The 22,480-nt window shown below is 34.2% G+C and overlaps 1 protein-coding gene across 1 annotated transcript in view; it reads left to right on the top strand.

Moving 5' to 3' along the window:
- The window catches only part of HOMER1 (homer scaffold protein 1), a 109,328-nt gene that overhangs the window by 76,444 nt on the left and 10,404 nt on the right, over positions 1-22,480 (top strand). Inside the window, exons 6-8 of the mRNA XM_033110614.1 lie at positions 14,822-14,978; positions 18,514-18,624; positions 19,225-19,305. Of these exons, the coding sequence (XP_032966505.1) occupies positions 14,822-14,978; positions 18,514-18,624; positions 19,225-19,305 (349 nt within the window). The remainder of the gene's footprint in view (positions 1-14,821; positions 14,979-18,513; positions 18,625-19,224; positions 19,306-22,480) is intronic.

Here is a 22,480-nt window from a genome sequence, read left to right as displayed (position 1 = left end):
AGTAAGATATAAGAACTTAATAAGTAATATATTGCTATACCTGGAAATGGTAGCGTAGGCATTTAGCACTTCAAATAGTATTGTTGCTGTCTCACCTGTGAATCACACTTTATAGTCTAATATAAATTCTAGACCAATTTATGGAAAGAAAACGTTACACCCAGAAAGGCCAGCTCTCTCCTTGGTACTTCAACACGCTCTAATCTCATACTTCCCTTTACACTCTGTTTGACATATTTAAGTGCCAGGCACTATGGCTACATCAGTGAACAAGAAAAACATCTCAGTTCTTATGATATTTAAACTTAAGTGGAGGAGTAAGAAAAATAAATAAATAACTGTGTAATTACTATTATGAAAAGTATCATGAAAGAAAAGATCAAACGGAGAGGAAGAGGGCAGGTTGTGGTATGGCTGGATCACAAGAGGAGGCCTTCTAGAGGAGTTACACATCATTCATCCTTCCTGAAAACAGAAGCAGGCCTGTGAGAGTGGGGAAGGAGGATTCCAGCTAGACGGAGGGGCATCTGCTTTGGCCTTGAAGCAATTAGGTGTTTAGTGCCCTTATCTGAGGTGATGATGGAAAGGAATTATAGAGAAAGACAGAGACAGAAGAAATGAGAGGATTGTTCACTATGTAGCTTTGAGAGCAAGGGAATCAGAAAAATTAAAGCTATTTTTAGTCTACTACCTTGTAAACCTTTTGAGCAGTAGCCATGTTTATTCATCCTTGAATTCATATTGTCTGGTAGAGTACTTGACACATAATATGTGTGCAATAAATACTTATTGAATCAGGTGACTGGTTAATTGTTCCTTCTATATCAGATTTTTTTCCCTACATTTAGGGTAGAAACTCCTTTGAGGATGAAAAAAATATCATATATATCTATATGCCCCAAAGTATTAGACACATAAAAGGCAGTAAATACTGTTGATTTGTCATTGATTGCTTGAATTAAGTTCAAAAATTACACAAAACTGATAGCCTGTTTAGTTATCCAATAACCATCAAAATGCTAATGTCACATGACTAATAATTTAGAAATGCAAATCTTAATGCATTGATAGAAAATGAACTTACACTTCTTTATTTTTTCTTCTCCAAATAGAACCCAAGAGCCAAGATATTTTATAGAATTTTATAGAATTGGTCATATTGCTAAAAATTTTAAGGATGAGGTACTTCTGACTGTGTTATAAATCCAGAATATCATTTAGCACCATCTGTTAAGATTGTTTATGAATATAGTGTTAAGTGGTATCAGTAAATGGAATCTAAGTTTTTCTTCCTTCTTGAATTTATTCACTTTTACAAAATGCATTTGAAAGAGTAATTTAACTATAATCTCAAAAGATTAATGCTTTTAATTTGTTGCCTATGAAATTAGTTGCCATAAATCATGTAATTTTAATATAATTCTTGAAGAAACTGAGCATGGAAACTAGCTTTCCAGATTTATCTTTACATAGAGTTTCTCCTAAGTCTTCGATTTTTTATTGTGATATAATTGGCATAGAACATGGTGTAAGTTTAAGGTGTACAATGTGCTGATTTGATACACTTACATAACGCAAAATGATTCCCACCACAGGGGTAGCTAACACCTGTGTCAGGTCACATAATTACCCTTCCTTTCCTGTGGTGAGGACATTTAAGATTAACTCTCATCAACTTTCAACTATGTAATACAGTATTATTAATTCTAGTCATGAGGCTGTACATTAGAACCTCCCATATTTATTCACCTAATAGCTAGAAGTTTGTATTCTTTGACCAACATCTCGATCCCTTTTCCTCAACCCCCTAGCCTCTGGTAACCACCATTGTAATCTCTGTTTCTATGTGTTTGGCTTTCTTAGATTTCACAAATAAGAAGTATCATACAGTATTTGTCTTTCTCTGTCTTATTCCACTTAGCATAATGCGCTCAGTGCAGGATGTTCTTTTTTCTCATGACTGCATAATATTCCATTGTGTATATATACTGCATCTTTCTCCATTCATCCACTGACGGACACTTAGGTTGTTTCCATAGATTGACTATTGTGAGTAATTCTGCAATGAACATGGAATCATAAGTCTTTAATTTGTTTTCTATAATTCAGTAATAATCATAGAGATAATTTAACTAGTTGAAAGGTGAGGGGAAAAGTCATCAGTCATTGCAAGCTCATAAAATATTGACATAAAGAGTTTAGTGAACATAATATACGCGTATACGATAAAATTCCTTTCAAGCTTGGGATATGTGGTTATTTGGGGTGGTTTTCTGAAAGCTGTTAGTAAACCACGTAAACCTCTAGAAGCATATATGTTAGTACTAAGACCTTAGTTTTAGTAGAATCTGCATTCATTTGTAGAAAACAGCCTAGCAAATATTAATAAAAGGGCCTGAAGTAGTTCCACAGGTATTTACATTATATGTTATAAAATTATTTACTTTTCATGTAAATATAAGTAAAACATGAAGTCATTCATCTCCATAATATCTTTCGATTTTAAGTATTTAGTAACATGGATGTCTATAATTTTCATGTCCTCAAAAAGAAGTATAGAGATCCTACTTGATTAGTCCATCCATATTTATACCCTTTTTAAAAACATATTTTGAAATATATTTTGCAAATTTTGCTGTGTCAAGGTCCTTTGAACAATGATTTAAATCTGTTTGATCCATGCTTTACCAGACTTTACCAGTTTCTGATTAGTATGATCTGATTATCACTGAATTTTATTAATTCATATTCTAGGCTAATTGAAAAGTAGTCGCCTATTTTTCAGTGATTTCTGCACGGCATTCTCAATACCCTTATATATGACTGCATAAAACCAATTGTAGATTATCCAAAAGGTAATAGAGCAGAGGAACAGCACACGTGAAAAAAGACATTACAGTTTAGTTGGAAAAACCTTAAGGCAGGAGTCTTAATTCAAGTGCTAGCTCTGTTGCTGTAATGTAGAAGACAGGGAGTCCCCATCCGTTACAGCATTTGTATTTAATAGTCTGAGTTAGTTAATTCAGTTGCTGAAGTTGGTATAAATGAAGCCCACATCACTGGTCTTGATATCATATTGATAGTTTCCCACAGAGAAACACCCTTTCAAAGTTATAGATTACAAGAGCAAGTGTTAGGTCAAGGGAAACTAAGTTTATGGGATTGATATGTTCAAATCTGTCAGCATTACTTGAAAACAACACAAAGCAAATAGTCCGCTGACAGAGATTTCAGTTGTGTCATCTTCTAGAGCTAAAGTGACTCTTGCTGAACAATCCGGAGTTGGAGTACAGCCAGCCTTTATCACCTTGGCCAGTAAAGTTGGTCCTCAGAGTTGTAATAGACTTTGGCTTCCATCCATGCTGATGAGGCAGGTCTTAGAGGGAAAACCAAAAAAAGCTGCTCTTGATAATAGCCAATCAATCAGTAGTGGACTAAGCTATTATTAATTCTGAGCTATATTCACTTACCATCTCCCCCTCCTTAAAGTTCATTTGCAGAATACTTGTGATCGGGGCCCTTACTTTTGCATATTATTTACAAAACTCATATATGAATTAAGGAAATGACGTTGATAATGATGGTCTGCCACAATTAACAAACAATAGTAGTTGCAAGTAAAGTATTGTTCATACTGTAACTCAAACATTTAAGTAACTTGAAGTTATGTCTTTGACTCTGGCCTTTTCTTTAAAAACAAATTCAAACTGAAATGCAAAAGTTGTCTGATTCTGTGTATCAAATAATGGTCTTTTAAATTACTGATTACAACTGGTTTCAAAAAGAATGAAAAGTTTTCAAGACAAGAAATTGGAAAACAGATTTTACTGTAAAATTATCCGCATATTTCCACCCCATTTTTAGCTTTGGCAAAATCTCTGTTAATAGCATCTTTTCTATTCTCTCAGTACTAAGAGTGATTTTTATTATTTATAATGTTTTTCCCCAACAATACTAAATAGTGTGTTAAACAATTTTTAGGAGAGAATTTCCTTAAGTAAGCTACTTTGCAAGGAAACAGAGGCACCCAGCCTTCAAAATTAAATAATATTACGGGTGAAGAGATAAAAATATTCGTTTCTGTCTTGAATAAAGTATGATTATAGTGCTATTACCCTACAAATAAAAGGACAGGCTTAAAATTAATTGATCTCACTCTTTGCAAAAGATTGATGTATATTCATAAGCGACGAGAGAAACATAATTCTTCACTTAGTACGTAAGGCTATTTCCCTGAACACATCTCCCCAGTAGGATCATCTAATATCATGCTCTGAATAAATTGCCAAAGAAAGTTTTTAGTCACTGAAGAGTTTTTATAAAAGGGAAACCAGCACAAATATTGTATGAACGTAGTGGGTGCGTAATTCACAATAGCACCTTGAGTAAATTATTTTCTCACTTACAAACTAGCACTGAATAGCTTTCTACTCCCTTCCCTTAGATTTCACACCCAACCTTCCAAATTCACTGTTGTAAAGCTAGTACGGTTAATATTAAAATATTTAAAATGTCTCTAGTTTGAGCCTTTCATAAATAAATATCTTTCAGCAAGAAGTTGGTATCCATACCTCCTTCCTTAGAAAATATAGGCTACTTTAAATTTTCAAAGGGAATCTCATTAGATGTTTTAGAACATCGTGGATAGGGAACTGCAGTGAGAGTGAAAAGTAAAAGTGAAATTGGGACCTCCTGTGGTTTCTTCATCTTGTGTCTCCATTCCTTGGTGACAGCTACCTCAAGGCACGTGGCAAAGACCACAGAAGGCACTGTGCCAGGCAGGCAGTACACAGATGTTTGGGGATGTTACTGTACAGAGCCATCCCCAGTGAGAGATACTCGCATGTAGAAATGCTTCTGTTACTGCTGGGAGCAGTTATGGGAGCTGGGGAATTTCAGGATTGCCTCTCTTTAGTGGGTTTACGGGTTCCTCCATTTTAGTGAATAAAAAGTGTAAAAAGGGGGGTAAAGCTAGATTTTTTGTGCTCTCTAAAATCAAATAGGAAACTGCCTGAAGTGTGGGATGTTTTTCTGAGGTAAACATAATGTGGTTTAGATTCAGATTTTTACTTTCCCTTTTCTCGTCTCACAATAAGAAATCAACTGTACCACTTTATGAGAATCATTTCTATTTACTTATTTTCTCACTCCTCCATTAACTTACTAAATTTATTCTGAGGTCTACACCAAAGTCTTAAACTTATTATAAAGAATACATCTATAACCTATAGTACCTAAGGATGACGAGATAATTCACTGAGTGCACACCTGATGTGGGTTTGATTTAAATTACATCTATTTAAGTTATTTATATCACTAATCAAAAACATCTCCCTTAAAATATTTAACGTTAAATCTTTTTGGCTTTTTTTTTCATAGCTCACTGAAGATTCCTTCAAGATTCTTTATTGCTTGTGCATTTGGAAGGTATTAACATTTGAGTGTTTATTAGGTGCTTTCTTCAACGGTACTTTTATATGGACTATTTATTCCTCAGAGTCACCCAATGATGATAGTATTAATCCTAATTTTACAGATGAGGAAACTAAGACCTAATGAGATTAGATAACATGCGCATTTGTCCCATACTAGCAAAATGGCTAAAGCCACAATTTGAACCAAGTCAACAGACTTCTGAGCCTATGCTTTTTTTTAAATTGAGATATAATTGGCGTATAACATTGTGTTAGTTTTAGGTGTATCTGAGCCTATACTTTTAACCACTGTTTCACATTTGGTTCTTGTTTAATTTTTAATACATTTAACAATATTCTTCACAACTCAAATTTCTATTTATAGACTGATAAAGGTAAGCATTATACCTTTTGAACTAATTTGTTTCAGATTAATTTTATAACTTCCTCAGAAAAGTTAGTGGTGTTTCATTTTCTTTTCCAGAGCTAAGTAAAATCCTGTATTTTATCTGATTTCTGATGTCTTTGATAAGACACACCATTATTTTATATACTACTAAGAAAAAATATTGTCACTTAAACTGACTATAACAGCTCTTTCAGACTTATTTAGACAGGGATGTCAATATATCTGTGTAACACTTTTGTATATATGTAATGAATGTAAGATAAATGGTTTAACATGTTCCTATAATTTCATAATATTTAGAGTCCAACTCATCTGATTCACTATTTAACTGTAATCTGTATCCACATTTTTCAATCCAATATCATCTTTTTTGGGCTGTCAATCACATTGACGATGCAGTGTTTCTTTATAAACGACCGCACTCTTATCTCTCAGATTTTCTTCTAAGTCACTGTTTATTAAAGCTTTAATACTTAAATTAACATTTCAGTTTTAAACACCGTGTTTTCCAGAGTGTGACTAAATTATTTCCAATCCACGACAGGGACTGTGTTTAAACTTATCATCAAACATATCTTTTTTTTAAATTAAATTTATTGGGGTAACATTGGTTAATAGGCTTATATAGGCTTCAAATATGCAGTTCTAAATACATCATCTATATGTTGCATTGTGCGTTCAACACGCAAAGTCAAATCTCCTTTCATCACCATATATTTGACCCCTGTACCCTCTTCTGTCTCCCCTCTTCTGCCTTAACTTACCCTCTGGTACCCTCTGTGTCTATGAGTTTTTGCTTGTTTGTTGCCTTAGTTTTATATCCTACATATGGGTGAAATCACATGGTTTGTGACTTTCCTGTCTTAGCATGATAATCTCAAGATCCATCCATGTTGTTACAAATGGCAGTATTTCATCTTTTCTTACGACCGAGTAATATTCCATTGTATGTGTGTACCTCATCTTCTTTATCGAATCGTCTATCAAAGGATACTTCAGTTTCCATGTTTTGGCCACCGTGAATAATGCTGCAGTGAACATAGGGGTACACATATCTTTACGCATAAATGTTTTCAAATATTTTGGGTAGATACCCAGAAGAGGGATTCCTCGGTCGTATGGTAATTCTATTCTTAACTTTTTGAGGAACCTCATATTGCTTTCCACAGTGGCTGTACCAATCTGCGTTCTCACTTGTAGTGTATGAGAGTTCCTTTTCCTCCACAACTCTCCAACACATGTTATTACTTTTCTTGTTGATAATAGCCATTCTAACAGGTATGAAGTGGTATCTCGTTGTGTTTTCATTTGCATTTCCCTAATAGCTAGTGAAGTTGAGCGTTTTTTCATATATCTGTTGGCTGTTTGTCTTCTTGGGAGAAGGGTCTGTTCAGGTCCTTTAACCATTTTTTTAATTGGATTGTTTGTTTTTTGTTGTTGAGTTGTATGAGATCTTTATATATTTTGGTTATTAGTCCCTTATTGGAAGTGTTGTTTGCAAATATCTTCTCCCATTTGATTGGTTGCCTCTTTGTTTTGTTGATGGTTTCTATTGCTATGCAGAAGCGTTTTAGTTTGATATAATAGTTCCATTCATTTATTTTAGCTTTTGCTTCCCTTGCCTTTGAGGTCAAACTTGTAAAATCCTCTCTAAGACCAAAGTCCATAAGTTTAATACCTATGTTTTCTTCTGTGCAGTTTATTGTTTCAGGTCTTATGTTTAGGTCTTTGGTCTATTCCCTAGTTAATTTTGGTACATGGTGACAGATAGCAGTCTAGTTTCATTCTTCCAATTTTCCCAGCACCATTTGTTGAAGAGGCTTTCATTTTTCCATTGTTTTTTTCGGCTCCTTTGGCTCCTGTGTCAAAAATTATCTGCCTATATATATATATATGGATTCCATATATATATATATATATATATATATATATATATATATATATATATACATACATACATACATACATACATATATATATCCATATCCATATATATATATCCATGTATATATCCATATATATATATATATATATCCATATATATATATATATATAGATATAGATTTATTTCTGGGTTCTTGATTCTGTTCCATTGGTCTGTGTGTCTGTTTTTCTGCCAATACCATGCTGTTTTCAATTATTATCACTTTGTAGTATAATTTGAAGTCACAAATGTGATACCTCTGACCTTGTTCTTTTTTCTCAGGATTGCTTTGGCTACTCAGGGTCTTTTATGACTTCATACAAAGCTGATTTTTTTTTATTCTGTTTCTTTAAAAAATGCCATTGGGATTTTGATGGGGATTGCATTAAATCTGTGTGTATATTGCTTTGGGTAATGTGGCCATTTTAGCTATGTTGATTCTTCTAATCCATGAACACAGAATCTTTCCACTTTTTTGTGTCTTTTTTCAATTTCTTTTAAGAATGTCTTGTAGTTTTTGGTGTACACGTCCTTCACATCCTTTGTTAAGTTTATTCCTAGGTATTTTATTCTTTTTGTTGCAATTACAAAAGGAATTGTTTTTTTTTCATTTCTTTTTCTGAAATTTCATTGCTAATATATAGGAATACAATGGATTCTTGTAATTTGATTTTATATCCTGCAACTTTACTGTATTTGGTTATTGTTTCTAATAGTTTTTTTGGTGGAGTCTTTAGGGTTTTATATATAAAGAATTATGTCATCTACAAAAAGTGATAATTTGACTTCTTCGTTCCCAATTTAGATTCCTTTATTTCTTTCTTTTGCCTGATTGCTCTGGCTAGGACTTCCAATACTACCCCATATTTCCCCGAAAATAAGACCTAGCCCGACAATCAGCTCTAATGTGTCTTTTGGAGCAAAAATTAATATAAGACCGGGTCTTATTTTAAAATAAGACAGAGTCTTATAGACTATAGTATAATATAATACCAGGTATAATATAGTATAATACCGGGTCTTACATTAATTTTTGCTCCAAAAGACGCATTAGAGCTGATGGTCTGGCTCGGTCTTAGTATGTTGAATAACATTGGTGAGAGGGGGCATCCTAGTATTGTTCCTGATTTGAGAGGAAAAGTTTTCAGTTTTTCACCATTTAAGCATGATATTAGCTGAGGTTGTAGTATATGGCCATTATTATGTTCAAGTAGTTTCCTTCTATACCCATTTTATTGTGTTTAACCATAAATTGATGTTGTAGCTTGTCAATTGCGTTTTCTGCATCTATTGATAGGATCATGTGATTTTTATCCTTTATTTTGTTTATGTGATGTGTCACATTGATCAATTTGCATATGTTGAACCATCCTTGTGCCCCTGAAATGAATCCCACTTGATTGTGATGTATAATCTTTTTAATGTATTGTTGTATTCAATTTCAGCAAACATATCCTTATCTGTTTACCTGTATCCATCAGTTTCTGTATTGTATATTAAGCCATACATATCAGGCTGTGTGCAAATGTTGCGGATTGTGAGTCAGGGACGGAATCTGAGCTAGAAAGTAAGACTTGGGGTATTATCGAGGCGCACATTGAAAGCAAGGGTCAAAGAAGGCAGTGGTTAGGACTGTTCCAAGAGGAACAGGAGTGTAAGGAACAGAACAATGGGAACATCTGATACGAGGACCCCGAGGATTAGGAGGCTAACTAAAGGAGTTGCCAGAATTACAGTAAGCTTTGAGAGACAGCTTGTTAAGCATTTAGGTGAATTAAAGCTTTCAGCTATACCTAGTAGAAAAATCCTCTAGTATAGAAGGATATTTGCCTGGCAGGACCTAAAATCCCTACTCATTGAAGTCCTTTTGACAATAAACACTGTTTATACACAATGCAAAGCTGTTCTGTTTTCATTTAAGAGGTGTTTCTTTCCTTTAAAAAGGTAACTGAAATTGTACTAAGAAATACAAATTTAGATCCTAAACTATTGAAGAAAACATTAGTTTTTAAGTGGAACTAGCTTGAGGTCAACAGGCCAATGTGGGAGCACCTAGCCCAGAAAGTGTTAAACAAGCAGCTTGAAGTACATGTTGGCTGCTTCTATGTTCACAGATTTCGAAGGGGAGTGAGGAGAAACCAACAGGCGGATCCTGAGACAAGGCAGTATTGTGAGTTACTCGAGACAGCACTCTTACTTTCATAGTTCAGGGATGACCTCACCACCAATACTGAGATTAATGTCGAGAAGTGAGCCTATTGCAACCTATTTTTAAACCCTCTTTTAAAAGCTTACCTGGATATTTTTCACAGTTCTACATAATTAACATGCCTAGGAGGTATATGTGAGGGACTACCATTCTAGAGACTGATAGTTGATCCTGGTCTTTTGAGGCAGGGAAGAGAGGCAGCTTTCTTAAATTCTGTAGCTGACCATGGGCATAGAGGTTCACTCTGCAGGTTAAATACACGTAAATGCATTGCTCGTGCACTAGACTCTTATTTTGTTAGATAGTCTAACTATTTGTTAGGTAGTATTTTTGAAGTACCTTTTCTTTTAGTTTTTACACAATTTAATGAAGTGTACTACTTTCTTGCAGAATTTTGACTTTAGGTAAAGGAAAACTAAACTACCAGGCTAAGGAACCTTTCCAAAGATGTTTTTGGAGTGTTTTGAACTCTCATCTGACTTCTAGATCTAAAGCCAACAGGAAACCAGCTGTTCCTTTTTAAAGGGAAACTTTACCAAACAGTCACAAGAATAAAGAATTATTTTGCCCTTATTCCAGCATTCAGACATGAGATCATGGTGGTATATCAGTATCTCTTCTGACTCAACTGGTGTCTCTAGCTAACTAATTTAGTGGTTTCTTCATGAGCAGTTTAGATAATGTGAAACTATCAAAACTGTACCTGTAGAAAATAATTAAATTAGCAGGCAGAGAACCCCAGTATTTTTTTAATAAGTATTCCTGAAACGTAAGATGCTAACTTAAAATTTTGGTATCAGAATTAATCCCAAGGTATTAATTACTGTTAAAAAAAAAATCAGTCTAATGGGGGAGGAATGTGATATCTTAGAGTTGTAGATTAAAGAAAGGAACATTGTTTCTTCAAAATTGGAAAAGTATGCAAAGTATTTAAAATTACATAAGGGCTGAACACATCTGAGATAACAGATAGTTCACATGTAGAACTTCCTTCAGAATACCCTTTGGAATTCATTGTTAAGTTAACATTGGGTAGGATATTCTAATATACTAGATAGTGAAAGGAATGCATGAGGAAGTTATAAAGAAAAAACAGGGCAGACTGAAAAAACCCAGAAACATTTTATTTCCTAAATTGTTTTTCACACTGTGCTCTAGAAAAACAGCTTATTAAAGAAGCTGCTCCTAAAATAGAGGAAGCAAGAATGTTCTGAAAGAGTCAAATTTACCAAAGATAGAATTTTGGTTGATATCGCAAAATAGCCTTAAAAACACATATTTATTTACCTTGGAACCAAGTATAAGAAAACGCAGAAACACAAAACCTTAGCTTTGAACTGCTCTCCTGTATTACTCATTTCAGGACTATTAAGTCTCAAATTGTCTCTTACACAATATGTGTAAAAGTACTTGATATGATAATTTTCTTCAACATTTATTTCCTTGTTTAAGTGCCGTGAGCAGTGCTTTGGGGGTCTGCAGTCAAGGAAGAAAAGGTAATGGGAATTCATTGAACTGCTTCTCTGTGGCCAAATCTCACTATTTAATGTACTAGAGGCCCAAGACATGTTCGTGGATATGAATTAAAGAAGTTATATCAAGACTTCGTACATTCATCTTTTTCTATCCTGTCCCAAGGGCATTGTTTCATTTTTTTCCTGCCCCACACCAGTTTTAATTACTCCTTGTCTATGTTCCATTCCTTTCCTTCGCACATCCCTGAATCCTACTTCTCCTATCTACTTTTTGTCACCATCTCCAGATGCCCTCACCTCCTTCCTTTTTATTTTTGACTCTCTTATATCACAGCTGTTCTGTTTCCTGTCCACCCAGTCTCTTCCTATGCCAACAAATACAGACATGAATGGAGCAGCTTAGAGACCATTCTACCCTAAGACCTGACTTTCCAACTCATATTATATGGAATCCTACAGTCACAGAAAGAGTACAGAGGACTGCTTAGAAAGCCTTTTTGTTTTTTCTTTTGGTAGTGTGATAATATGTTTTAATTGAAGAATAATATATATAATAAAATTCACCCTTCCATACAGTTTTATGCATTTTGACAAATTTTCACAGTTGTACGTAATCGTGGAAAAGGAAAAAGTTCTGTCCCTCCCCTGCTTTTTTGTGGTCAAGTTCTCTCCTTACGCCCAGCCCCTGGCAGATACCATAGACCAGGTGACTTAAACAATAGAAATTTATTTGCATACAGCTAGAAGTCTGAGATCAAGGTATTGACAGGGTTGTTTCTTCTGAGACCTCTCCTAGGCTTGCAGATGCCATCTTCTTCTGCTATCTTGACATGATCTCCCTCTGTGCACGTCTGTGTCCCAATCTCCTTTTATAAAGACACCAGTCATTGGATTAGGGCCCACATTCATGACCCCATTTAACCTTAATTGCCTCTTTTAAGACCTTATCTCCAAATACAGTCATATTCTAAGGTACCAGGAATTAGGACTTCAACATACTGATTTTGGGGGCAGAGGTTGGGGGTGCCATAATTTAGCCCATAACACATAGAATTGAAAAACCAGTCTGAAATATAGAGATCACCTAGGATAGCACTATCCAGGAGAACTTTCTGATATGATGAAAACTTCTGTTATCTTTGCTGCCCAGTATGGTAGAGAGTAGGCACATGTGGGTATTGACTACCTGCAATGTACCTAATGGGACTGAGAAGCTGAATTTTTTCCTTATTTAATGTTGAGCAATTTAAATTGAAATGGCCATATACAGCTTGGCTCACATTTGGACAGTGCAGATCTTGACTAATCTGTTTATTTTGATATGTGAAGAACTGAGATCAAAGTGGTCAACAGACTAATCCAAGGTCACACAAATAATTATTGAAATAATTGTGAAGTAAGCTGAGTTCTCAAATTCTTAATGGACTTTGCTCCCTGTGTCCTATAAAATAAAACCTGGAAAAATAAGATAGAAAATACCCTCTTTTTTGTTCTTTTTTCTGCTATGAAGATATGTAGTAATCTTACTTTATAATTGTGAAACTTTTGACAAATAGATTTAGAAATAAATATTCAAAATCATTTTTTTCTTTAATTTTTAAGGGGTTTGATATTTGTATATATCAAGTGTTTAAATTAGTTCAATAAGATTTGCATTGTCAAATTGAAGGGTCTATTTAAATAAAACTTATCTCTGTAGAGGAAAAATTGATAGCTGGTTTTTAAAAAATCTGTAATTCAGTTAGAGCAGGTAAATCATTGTATGCTTTACTCTGAAAATCTGAATCTGGGAAAATCCACAAAAGAAGAAATAAAAAAGCTTTATTTCTGAGCATAGAAATGGGTTGTTAGATTAATGGCTTAACTTATTATTTGATTGTGTTCGTTCATGTTTTGATGAAATTTTCTTAGTAAGCTTTAGAAAAATTCACTTTTTATTTTAAACTAGTTTTAGACATATGAAAGTTACAAAACCTGTACAGAGAATTCCAGTATGCCTCTCACCCAGCTTTCATTAATGGTAACATCTTTCATAACCATAATATAATTATCAAAACCAGGAAAGTCACTTTAATACAATACTACTAACTAAACTACAGGTTATCAGTTTTCACCAATGGTCCTATTTTGTTCTAATAGGTTCTAGGAACCTATCCAGGATCCCAGGTTGCATTTAATTATTTCTTCTTAGTCTCCTCCATTCTGTTTCTCAGTCTTATCTCTTCTTGACACTTTTGAAGAGTACCAATCAGTGATTTTGGAGAATGTCCCTCAGTTTGGGTTTATAGGATGTTTTCTCATAATTGTAATGAGGGTTATGCATTTTTGGCAAAAATACCACAGAAATAATCTTGTAATGCTGTATGTCTTATTATTGGTAATGAGCTTTAGAAATCTTGATAATAGACACTATCCTTTCTTTTATATAATATATTAAAATTAGTATAAAATATCAATCTATGAAAACATTTGCTCTGTGATACAAATACTTATCAAAAACCAAAATGTTGATTAAAGAATCTATTCTCATCACTAGTTAATGGGCTGAGGTTAGTAGATTTCACTAATAGGCATAAACTGTTCAATAATGAGAAACAGAAACCACCTATTTCTGTCAAAATGAGGCAATTCTTTCTTCATTAGAAAATTAAGAAAGGAATTATCAAGAGAGGGGCCTTCCTAAAAGAATTGTCTTCATAATAGAAAATTGTCTCGGTTGAGATATTTAACTTTCAGTAACTTATCAAGTAGAACATTAAAGGAGGAAAAAGGTGGTTGCATTAGTTTTGTTCTATAAGCGACAGTGGAATTCTATCAGACATTAAGTCTTTAGAACAGTTTCTAGGTCTAGCCTATCATATGATCTGAAATCAATTTATTGCAGCAATTTTTTGTATTTTGTGCTTTTTAAAATTCTGAATAAGATAAACCAACAATAATTTCAGAAGATATACTGTATTACGCACCCCAAACCTTGTTGACATTGAAGGATCCTCATATGTTTTATATGAAGGAATGAAATTGTACTTCAGGCTTCTTGCTCTTAAAAAATATAGTACATTGTTAGGTTTTATTTGTAGATATTTTTCAGGATGTAATATTTACTTCTCAAAAGAGACTCGTTAGAATCTCTTCTATAGATACTATATCTGTGTCTGTCATGAATGGAACTATTCCACGTTAAGCCTACTACTTTGGTACTTTTTAGGTTTTCAATTGCTAGGTTTTCTTCACTAGGAACATTGCAGTGAAATATTTGTGTTTTCCTCTTTCTGGGTTGTCTTTGAAACATTCATGGACTATAAACCAAATGATAGAACTGAGTACTGCTATTCTATCAAAATAACAATATTCAATGTAATGAATAGAATTTTCTTTCCTTTTATTTAGCTCAGCAATCAGCAAACACTGGGAGGCTGAACTGGCTACCCTCAAAGGAAATAATGCCAAACTTACTGCAGCCCTGTTGGAATCTACTGCCAATGTGAAACAATGGAAACAGCAACTTGCTGCATATCAGGAGGAAGCAGAACGTCTGCACAAACGGGTGAGTTTGGGCTGCTGTCCATCGGAATTTATGGCTAGCAGATTTCCTTGATCAGAGGAAATTTACATGTAGATTCAGCAAAGGGACATCTTTTGGAGATTTTTCGCTAGTTGTCAGAACATATATATAGCTTATATTATATGTGGGTTTGTTAGTTAAGAAAAATGTTTTCCACAGTTTAATGAAGAATATAAAACTTTTGGAATTGAAAGATCTGATTTTAAGTTCTTATTCTGTCACTTATTAGCTGTATGATCTTTGGTAAGTTATCCCCCTCTTTCTGCTCAGTATTCTCATCTATAAAATAGGAATAATAATACAGACTCAGTACAATTCCAGTGAAAATCGAGACACTGAATTGACATGTAATTTCACCGAATTAATGATAATGCTTTTATTTTACTGTTTTTTAAAGAATGAAAATTTCTAAAACTAGTGGTAGACTTTATAAAAGTTGGTAATATTAGAAATATGGGGCAGAAAAGGAAAAAACAGAAATCCCAATGCCATTAATATTAGAAGCCCAAACAATTATAAAGAATTTTAAATTCAAAGCATATGCAGTCACCCAGTGGGAAGCAGATGCCACTAATTTCCCTTTTTAAAAAGGATACCATAGCAAGTGAGCTCCACAGACCATAGCAAGTGAGCTTAGTACCAGAGCACAGTTTGACGAATGTAATAGGACCAGGATGACGGGGGAAGTAAGATAGAAATTGAGTAGAGATAAGAGGGAGAATAAAAAACCTGCATAAATATCATTTTATACCAAGTATAAAAGTTAACTTATAAGGAAGAAGAGGAAAGATGTTGTGTAATGAGTATAGAGTTTCCATTTTGCAAGATGAAAAACTTCTGGAGATTTGTTTCGCAAAAATGACAATATACTTCACACTACTGAACTATACATTTAAAAATGGTTAAGATGGTGAATTTTGTATTACGTGCTTTTTACCACAATAAAAAATTAACTTATGACAATTAACTCATAAGCCACTTAATGTTCATTGAAGAGCTATCATATCTCCTTTTTGTGTAATCCCTGCCCTTAAGGAATTTTTGCTTTAAAGAATCGATTGAATTTTAAAGAATTTAAGAAGTGAGATCTTTTGATTTACTCACATGTTTATAACTTCCAGTGCTCTTCTTTTCTCCCTGTAGATCTGAATTTCCATCAGGTATCGTTTCCCTGAATAACTTTCTTTAGCATTTTTTGGTATTACAAGTGTAGTGGCAACTATACTCTCAGCTTTTATATATGTCTTTCTATGTATAGATAGTAGATTTTTGTCTTTACTACAGGTTGCATTTTCCGGTTTCTTTACATCTAGTCATTTTCTGTTGTGTATTGGACATTGTAAATGAGATGCTGCAGGACCCGTAGATTCTGTTAGCTTCTTCGGAATAGTGTTGATTTTTGTTTCATTAAGCATTTAAATTACTTGTACATTACTTTGAATTTGTGGGGAGTGGGCTTATGCTTCATTAGTCAGTTTATTTCAATTCTTCCCTTAATTCTAGGGTGAATTAGTCCTGAGAAAAGCTTTTTATCTAAGGAATAAGCCTTCTGGGCTTTCATTGGAAAGCTTGAATTAGTTGTTTACCAGGATCATCTAGTTTGATGGGACTCAAACTTCAAAGTGTCTTCTCTGTGGCGAGCAGTACCACAGCTTAGCTCTTTCAGCCTTCTGCCTTTTTTTCCCCACTCTCCTGGACTTCTTGGATTCTTATCTGTGCATGTTCAGTCAGGGGTCAGCCAAAGATTTGAATGAAGTCTAAATGCTTATTTGGGGGGCTTTCTTTCCTACAATTTCCTCAATTACTAGATGTTTCAGCTGTTCTGAGACATCCCAAAATCCTCAGGTTCCTCAGGGATAAAAAAGAGCACAGGTTTTTGCTTTCACTCTAGTCAAGCAACAAAGCCACACTACAGAGTGCCTTCAGGCAAAAAGATACATAAATACGTATCTTACCCAACATGATGCTTTCTTTCAGTCTTTTGCCCAATTTGGTCACTCACCAGGGCCTTCAAACAGTTGATTTTTACATTTTGCCCCTGATTTGTAATTGTTATATGTTGGAAAGTTGATCTAAAAAAAAACCTGTTCCATCATCAGAACTAGAACTCCCCACAAGGAATTTATTATCTAATTGGACAAAGAAAACTGGTATATATTAAACATTAAGGAAATAATTTCCAAAATTTTTTTAACAGATTTTCAGTTTGTGGGCCAGGAGAGCTTTGAATGCTTGTGTATATAAGAATGGCTTTCTGGAGAAAGTATGTTATGAGCTGAGAGTTGAGGTTTGTTAAGGTTTGAATGGTTTTCAGAGGTAAAAGAGGACATTCTGGTTAAGTCAGCAAATGGTTATAAATGTGGTTTGTTCTTAGGACAAGGAAACTTGCTTGCTTTTAATTGGAAATACATACTGAGTGTCTTGGCCAATGAGATGGTTAAGTAATTTGGGGCTAGTGTATGGAGAACCTGAAGGTTTAGATTTGATATTGTAAAAAAATGAGACATTGGAAGGTTTTTAATAGGGGAGTCACACAAAGAAAGATGAATGTTAGCAGTTTGCAGAAGACAGGAAAGTAGACAAAGATTATAACCAAGTTCACTAACAGGCCATTGCTTTTGTTTAGGCCTGGATGGTAAGGATTTGCACAAGGCTATTAGAACATCAACACACAGGAAGAAAGTGATATGAGAGGTAGAGTGACAGAATGAGGACATTAATTCGATAATTGGAAAATGTGAGGGATAGAGATTTACTGTTTCCTTAATAGTCTAGAATTTACTATATTCTAGTCAGTCAAAAATGTATGAGATCATGATCTATATAAAGAGCTGTGATAGGATGTTGTATGTGTTTATGTAGACTTTTGTGTATTGTGACTGTTTTTAGATGCCATCACTTTTACGGATAAGGTCCTTCTCTGTTTTCTCAAAAAATAGCAAGTGCTCATCAAAAGTTATGTTGCTGTTTGGGTCCTCAATAAATTTGTATTGACGGAAGAACTGTCTTTTGCCATAAGAGATACTATTGATGTGTAATCATACTAGTATAGAATGATTTAAGTTGTATTTTACACATATCTTTTCTTCCAGATTCTCTTACATTTTGGAAATGTATTTTAAAAATTTCTCATTTCTACAAGGCCAGTTTTCAGAGCCCATGTTTAATTTGAAAGCTACAGATGGAGGCCAGTTAACTATATCTGATTTTGACTGTTTTCAGAAGAAATTTTTAAAGATTTTCATTATAGGGGTTCTCTACTGTCTTTAATCACTTAAGTTTTCCTAACCTTTTTATGATCGATACATGTAAAGTTATTTCCTTTGCTCTTGTTCTGCCCTAATTTCATATCTTTAAAGAATCTATTCATTTCTACCCGGTGTTAATATTTCTCAAAATTAATTTTCATATATTGATTCAAAATTCGGTATTCACCTATCAGGAGCCTATTATCTTTTCAGCAAGAAATCCTTTGAAATTGTCATCTGATTTAACCTGTGTTCTCATTTAATTTTAGGTGACTGAGCTTGAATGTGTTAGTAGCCAAGCAAATGCAGTGCATACCCATAAGACAGAATTAAATCAGACAATACAAGAACTGGAAGAGACACTGAAAGTGAAGGAGGAGGTATTTGCTGCTTTTCTCTCATCTGTAATCTAGCTAACATGTGTGTACAAATACTAAAGTGTATGATAGATTTAAAGGATTTAAAGGTATTTAATGGAATAAGATAAAGTTGTGGAGGGTTTGTTTTTTAGGATGGAATTTTTCTTGAGTGTTATTAAGCATGTTCATATTTTCCCTATCCTTGTTTCTATTGTTATAAACTTTGGTGAGGCAATCAGACTGAGATACTGCCTGTTGCCTTCTGTATAAGAGTTTCATTCATACAATCAACAGAAAACTATTAGAAGTTATCTGAATTTTATAAGCTGCAGCTTTCTCTGGTTTCCAGTCAAAAGATTTAATATTCCAGGGAAGAGTTATATCCACAAAACTTGAAGCAACCTTAAAATGTTCAGATTAGTCTTGTTGCTTGTTTCTTAAGATTATTCTGTGCTAGACAACAAGCTTGTGAAGATGAGTTCATCTCTCTAAAAGTCAGTATAAAGCAATGTTCTTTAAATAATTTTTTTAAGGGCTAGGACAGTAATTTCAAGGGAAAATGTGGCCTTCTCTTCCCTTGATATCGTTTAAATGTGAAAGACATTTCTCTACTTTTTCTAGGAAATAGAAAGATTAAAACAAGAAATAGATAATGCCAGAGAACTACAAGAACAGAGAGACTCTTTGACTCAGAAACTACAGGTGAGCAATGAAAAAATTGTATTCATTTCTGCAGAGAGAGCATCAATCATTCTTTCACATAGTAATGGCTTTTTTTCTGAACCTCCGTTTTGTAGATTCTTGGTCATTTTTCTTTTCCAGGACTTCTGATTCATCCCTAATCTTTGATTTTTCAAAAATTAGTTGATAATTTCATCTAGGTGGCTTATGATCATCATAGATAGTCATTTACAAATTGTCTTTAGTAAATTATTTTAGAAATTTCTACTTTTTAACATAAAAAATATGCTTAATTTAAATAAAATTTCTCAAATGGATTTTATTCAGTTTAGAAATTCTGCTCATTTTCTTACATTGAATTAATGTATGATTTAAAGCTGTAGTGTTCTAATGGAAATCAAATTCGTGCTCTTTATTTCTTCAGTCTAATTAATTTTACTCACTTTTTTCCTGCATAAATAGTATGCTTCCTGATTGTAATTTATATACATATATTCTGTGTCAGTGTCAGTTAACCATATTTAGGGGAGGATTTTTCAAAATCATTACCAAAGTCTCCTCTTGCCAGCTCAGGCACTTTTCTTGCACCCCTGTGGCTAGCTGGGTTAAGACTACTTTGGGGTTTGGAGTAGAAATAAATGTATGTATAGAGTGAGGAATAAATTTGGGGTCAGGGGTGAAAAGTGGGACCTGAAAGACCAGGTACTGGAAGGAGTACCTGGGTTGTAATAAGAATGGCCAACATTTATTGTGTTGACTATTACTCAGACACTGTGCTAAGCACTTTACTTATATTACGCATTTAATCCATATGAATCATGAGGAAACTGAGGTGTGGGTAGGCTAACTTGTTCATCTTATATTTGATAAGTGGAGACAGTGAAATTCTCTGACAATAGAGAGCCTTCATAAAGAAAACAGGTTCTTGGTATGAAGTGAAATATTTCCCTCGTCTATCACTGACTTTCAGCAGCCTGGGAAAACTGAGGCCACTTGTCTTGTTTTGCCCTATTAAATGTTTCTACATTTTAATCATCTGTGTGAATTAGTGGTTTTCAAGTGAGGGCAGTGTGGTGCCCCGGGGACATTTAACAATATGTGGAGATATTTTGTATTTTCACAGTTAGGGTGGTGTTAGTAGTAGGTCAAAGCCAAAGATGCTGCTAAATAAACATCGAATTCTGTGGCCCAAAATGTCAGGTTGAGAAATGCCCAGGTTGAGAAAACCTAGTGTAGAACTAAAATATGAAGCATGATGTCGGGGCTGGAAAATATGGGGGAAATTCAGTCTAGTTTTGTCTTTTGTTTTGATTTTGGCTCTCATGTTTTTCAGTGCTTGGCTGTAATTCAGGCATATGCTAAGCACTTACATACATTAGCTCTAATTCTCATAGTAACAGGTGTGGTATCACTGTTTTCAAAGGGAAGGCAACAGTGTAGAGGTGTTACCACGTTTCATCAAGGCACTTAGCTAGAAAGTAGTGAAACCTAGATTCGTTTTGATTCCAAAGTCTCTGTTCTTTCTGCATTACCATACTGCTTCAGGCAGCCAAGTATCCAAGCCAGCCTTAACATAATTCTTTTCAGTTATACATACATTTATATTATCCCAGAGAAACAAGAGATGATTTATTCATATTAAACTTCTAAATGTATTTCATCATTGATTGAGCAGTAATTGAATTTTGTAGTTGGCACCTGAAATTGTGAATATCAATTCTTACCTATTCTTTTACTGAATACCAAAAGTACTTATCAAAACAACCTACCTAAAATAGGACAGGGAAACTTTCAGAAAACCTAAGGATGAAATCTAAAAGCCCAAGCAAGCCCAAGATAACCTGGCTTTTTTCCAATTTGAAGAAAGTTTCTCCTCTGTAGCCTGGTCCCTCCCTTCTAAACATCTATTTATCAAAAATCCAACACTCTTGAACATCTATTCATAAGTTCAGTCTAGAAAATTGTGATCATTAAATTCCTTGAATGGTAGAGGAACTTCTGAAATTGCAGTACATAGAATTGGATTGTGTAGGTATGAATATGGATAGAACATTCATGGGTATGGGTAAATTAAGAATAGTATGATATGATTTTTCTAATTCCCTGTAGGTAACCAGTTAGTTTCTAGTTTATCGTTTTGGTGTTTGTTTTTACACAAATGAACAATATATCTGTTTTTTTTTATCCCCCCCCCTTTTTTCTTACACAAATGGTAACATACTCTAGATAACTCTCCTGCACTTTGCTTTTTTCACCTAAGATGCATCCTGGCAATCACTATCAGTTCAGAGATTGTGTTCATTTTTTATGGTTTCATAGTACTTCATTTGTGAGAGTGATAGTTTATTCAGTCACAATCCTTTATCTGGGTACTTAGGTTGTTTCCAGTATTCTGCAAAGTACTACAGTGAGGAATCTTGTGTACGTTTTGTTATTGTTAGAGGTGTATCTTCAAGGTAAGAAGCAAGATTTCTAAGTGAGAAGGTAAACACGTAGTTTGTTAAATGTTGTCACATTCCCCTCTATAACGAATTGTGCCATTTCTCCCTCATACCAGCTGTGTTAAGTGACTGCCTGCTTCTTCACTGCCTCCCTGACAAAATTTGTTTTCATACTTTTTAACTTTTAGCAATGTGTGATAGGTAAGAAATGATAGTTTTAACTTGTGTATCTCATATTCTGACTGAGATTAAACATTTTCATAAGCTTAAAGGCCCTTTCTTTCTACATCTTTTTGCGCATGTGTGGATTGTGTGTTTATGTCTTTTGCCCTTTTTTCTATAGGGTTTTGGTCCTTTTTCCAAAAATTTTCAAGAGTTCTTTATATATCTGTAGTTATATGTTACAAATATTTTTTCCCAGTTTGTCATTTTTTTTTTAATTTATTTTTTAATTTATTGGGGTGACAATTGTTAGTAGAATTACATAGATTTCAGTTGTGCAATTCTGTATCACATCATCCATAAATCACACTGTGTGTTCACCACCCAGAGTCAGCTCCCCTTCCATCACCGTACATTTGATCCCCCTCACCCTCATCCCCCACCCCCCAACCCCCTTACGCTCTGGTAACCACCAAATTACGTTCCCCAGATTAATTTTCAAACCCCGTGGCCATCCTGTGGTCACCGACTGCCCTCCAATCCCCTTGTCATTGTTTTTTGACTTTGCTTAAGATAATGTTGTTGTTTGATAT

The sequence above is a fragment of the Rhinolophus ferrumequinum genome, chromosome 7 (genome assembly GCF_004115265.2).
Source record: "Rhinolophus ferrumequinum isolate MPI-CBG mRhiFer1 chromosome 7, mRhiFer1_v1.p, whole genome shotgun sequence".
NCBI classification, from domain to species: Eukaryota; Metazoa; Chordata; class Mammalia; order Chiroptera; family Rhinolophidae; genus Rhinolophus; species Rhinolophus ferrumequinum.
This window is presented reverse-complemented; position numbering and strand designations above follow the sequence as displayed.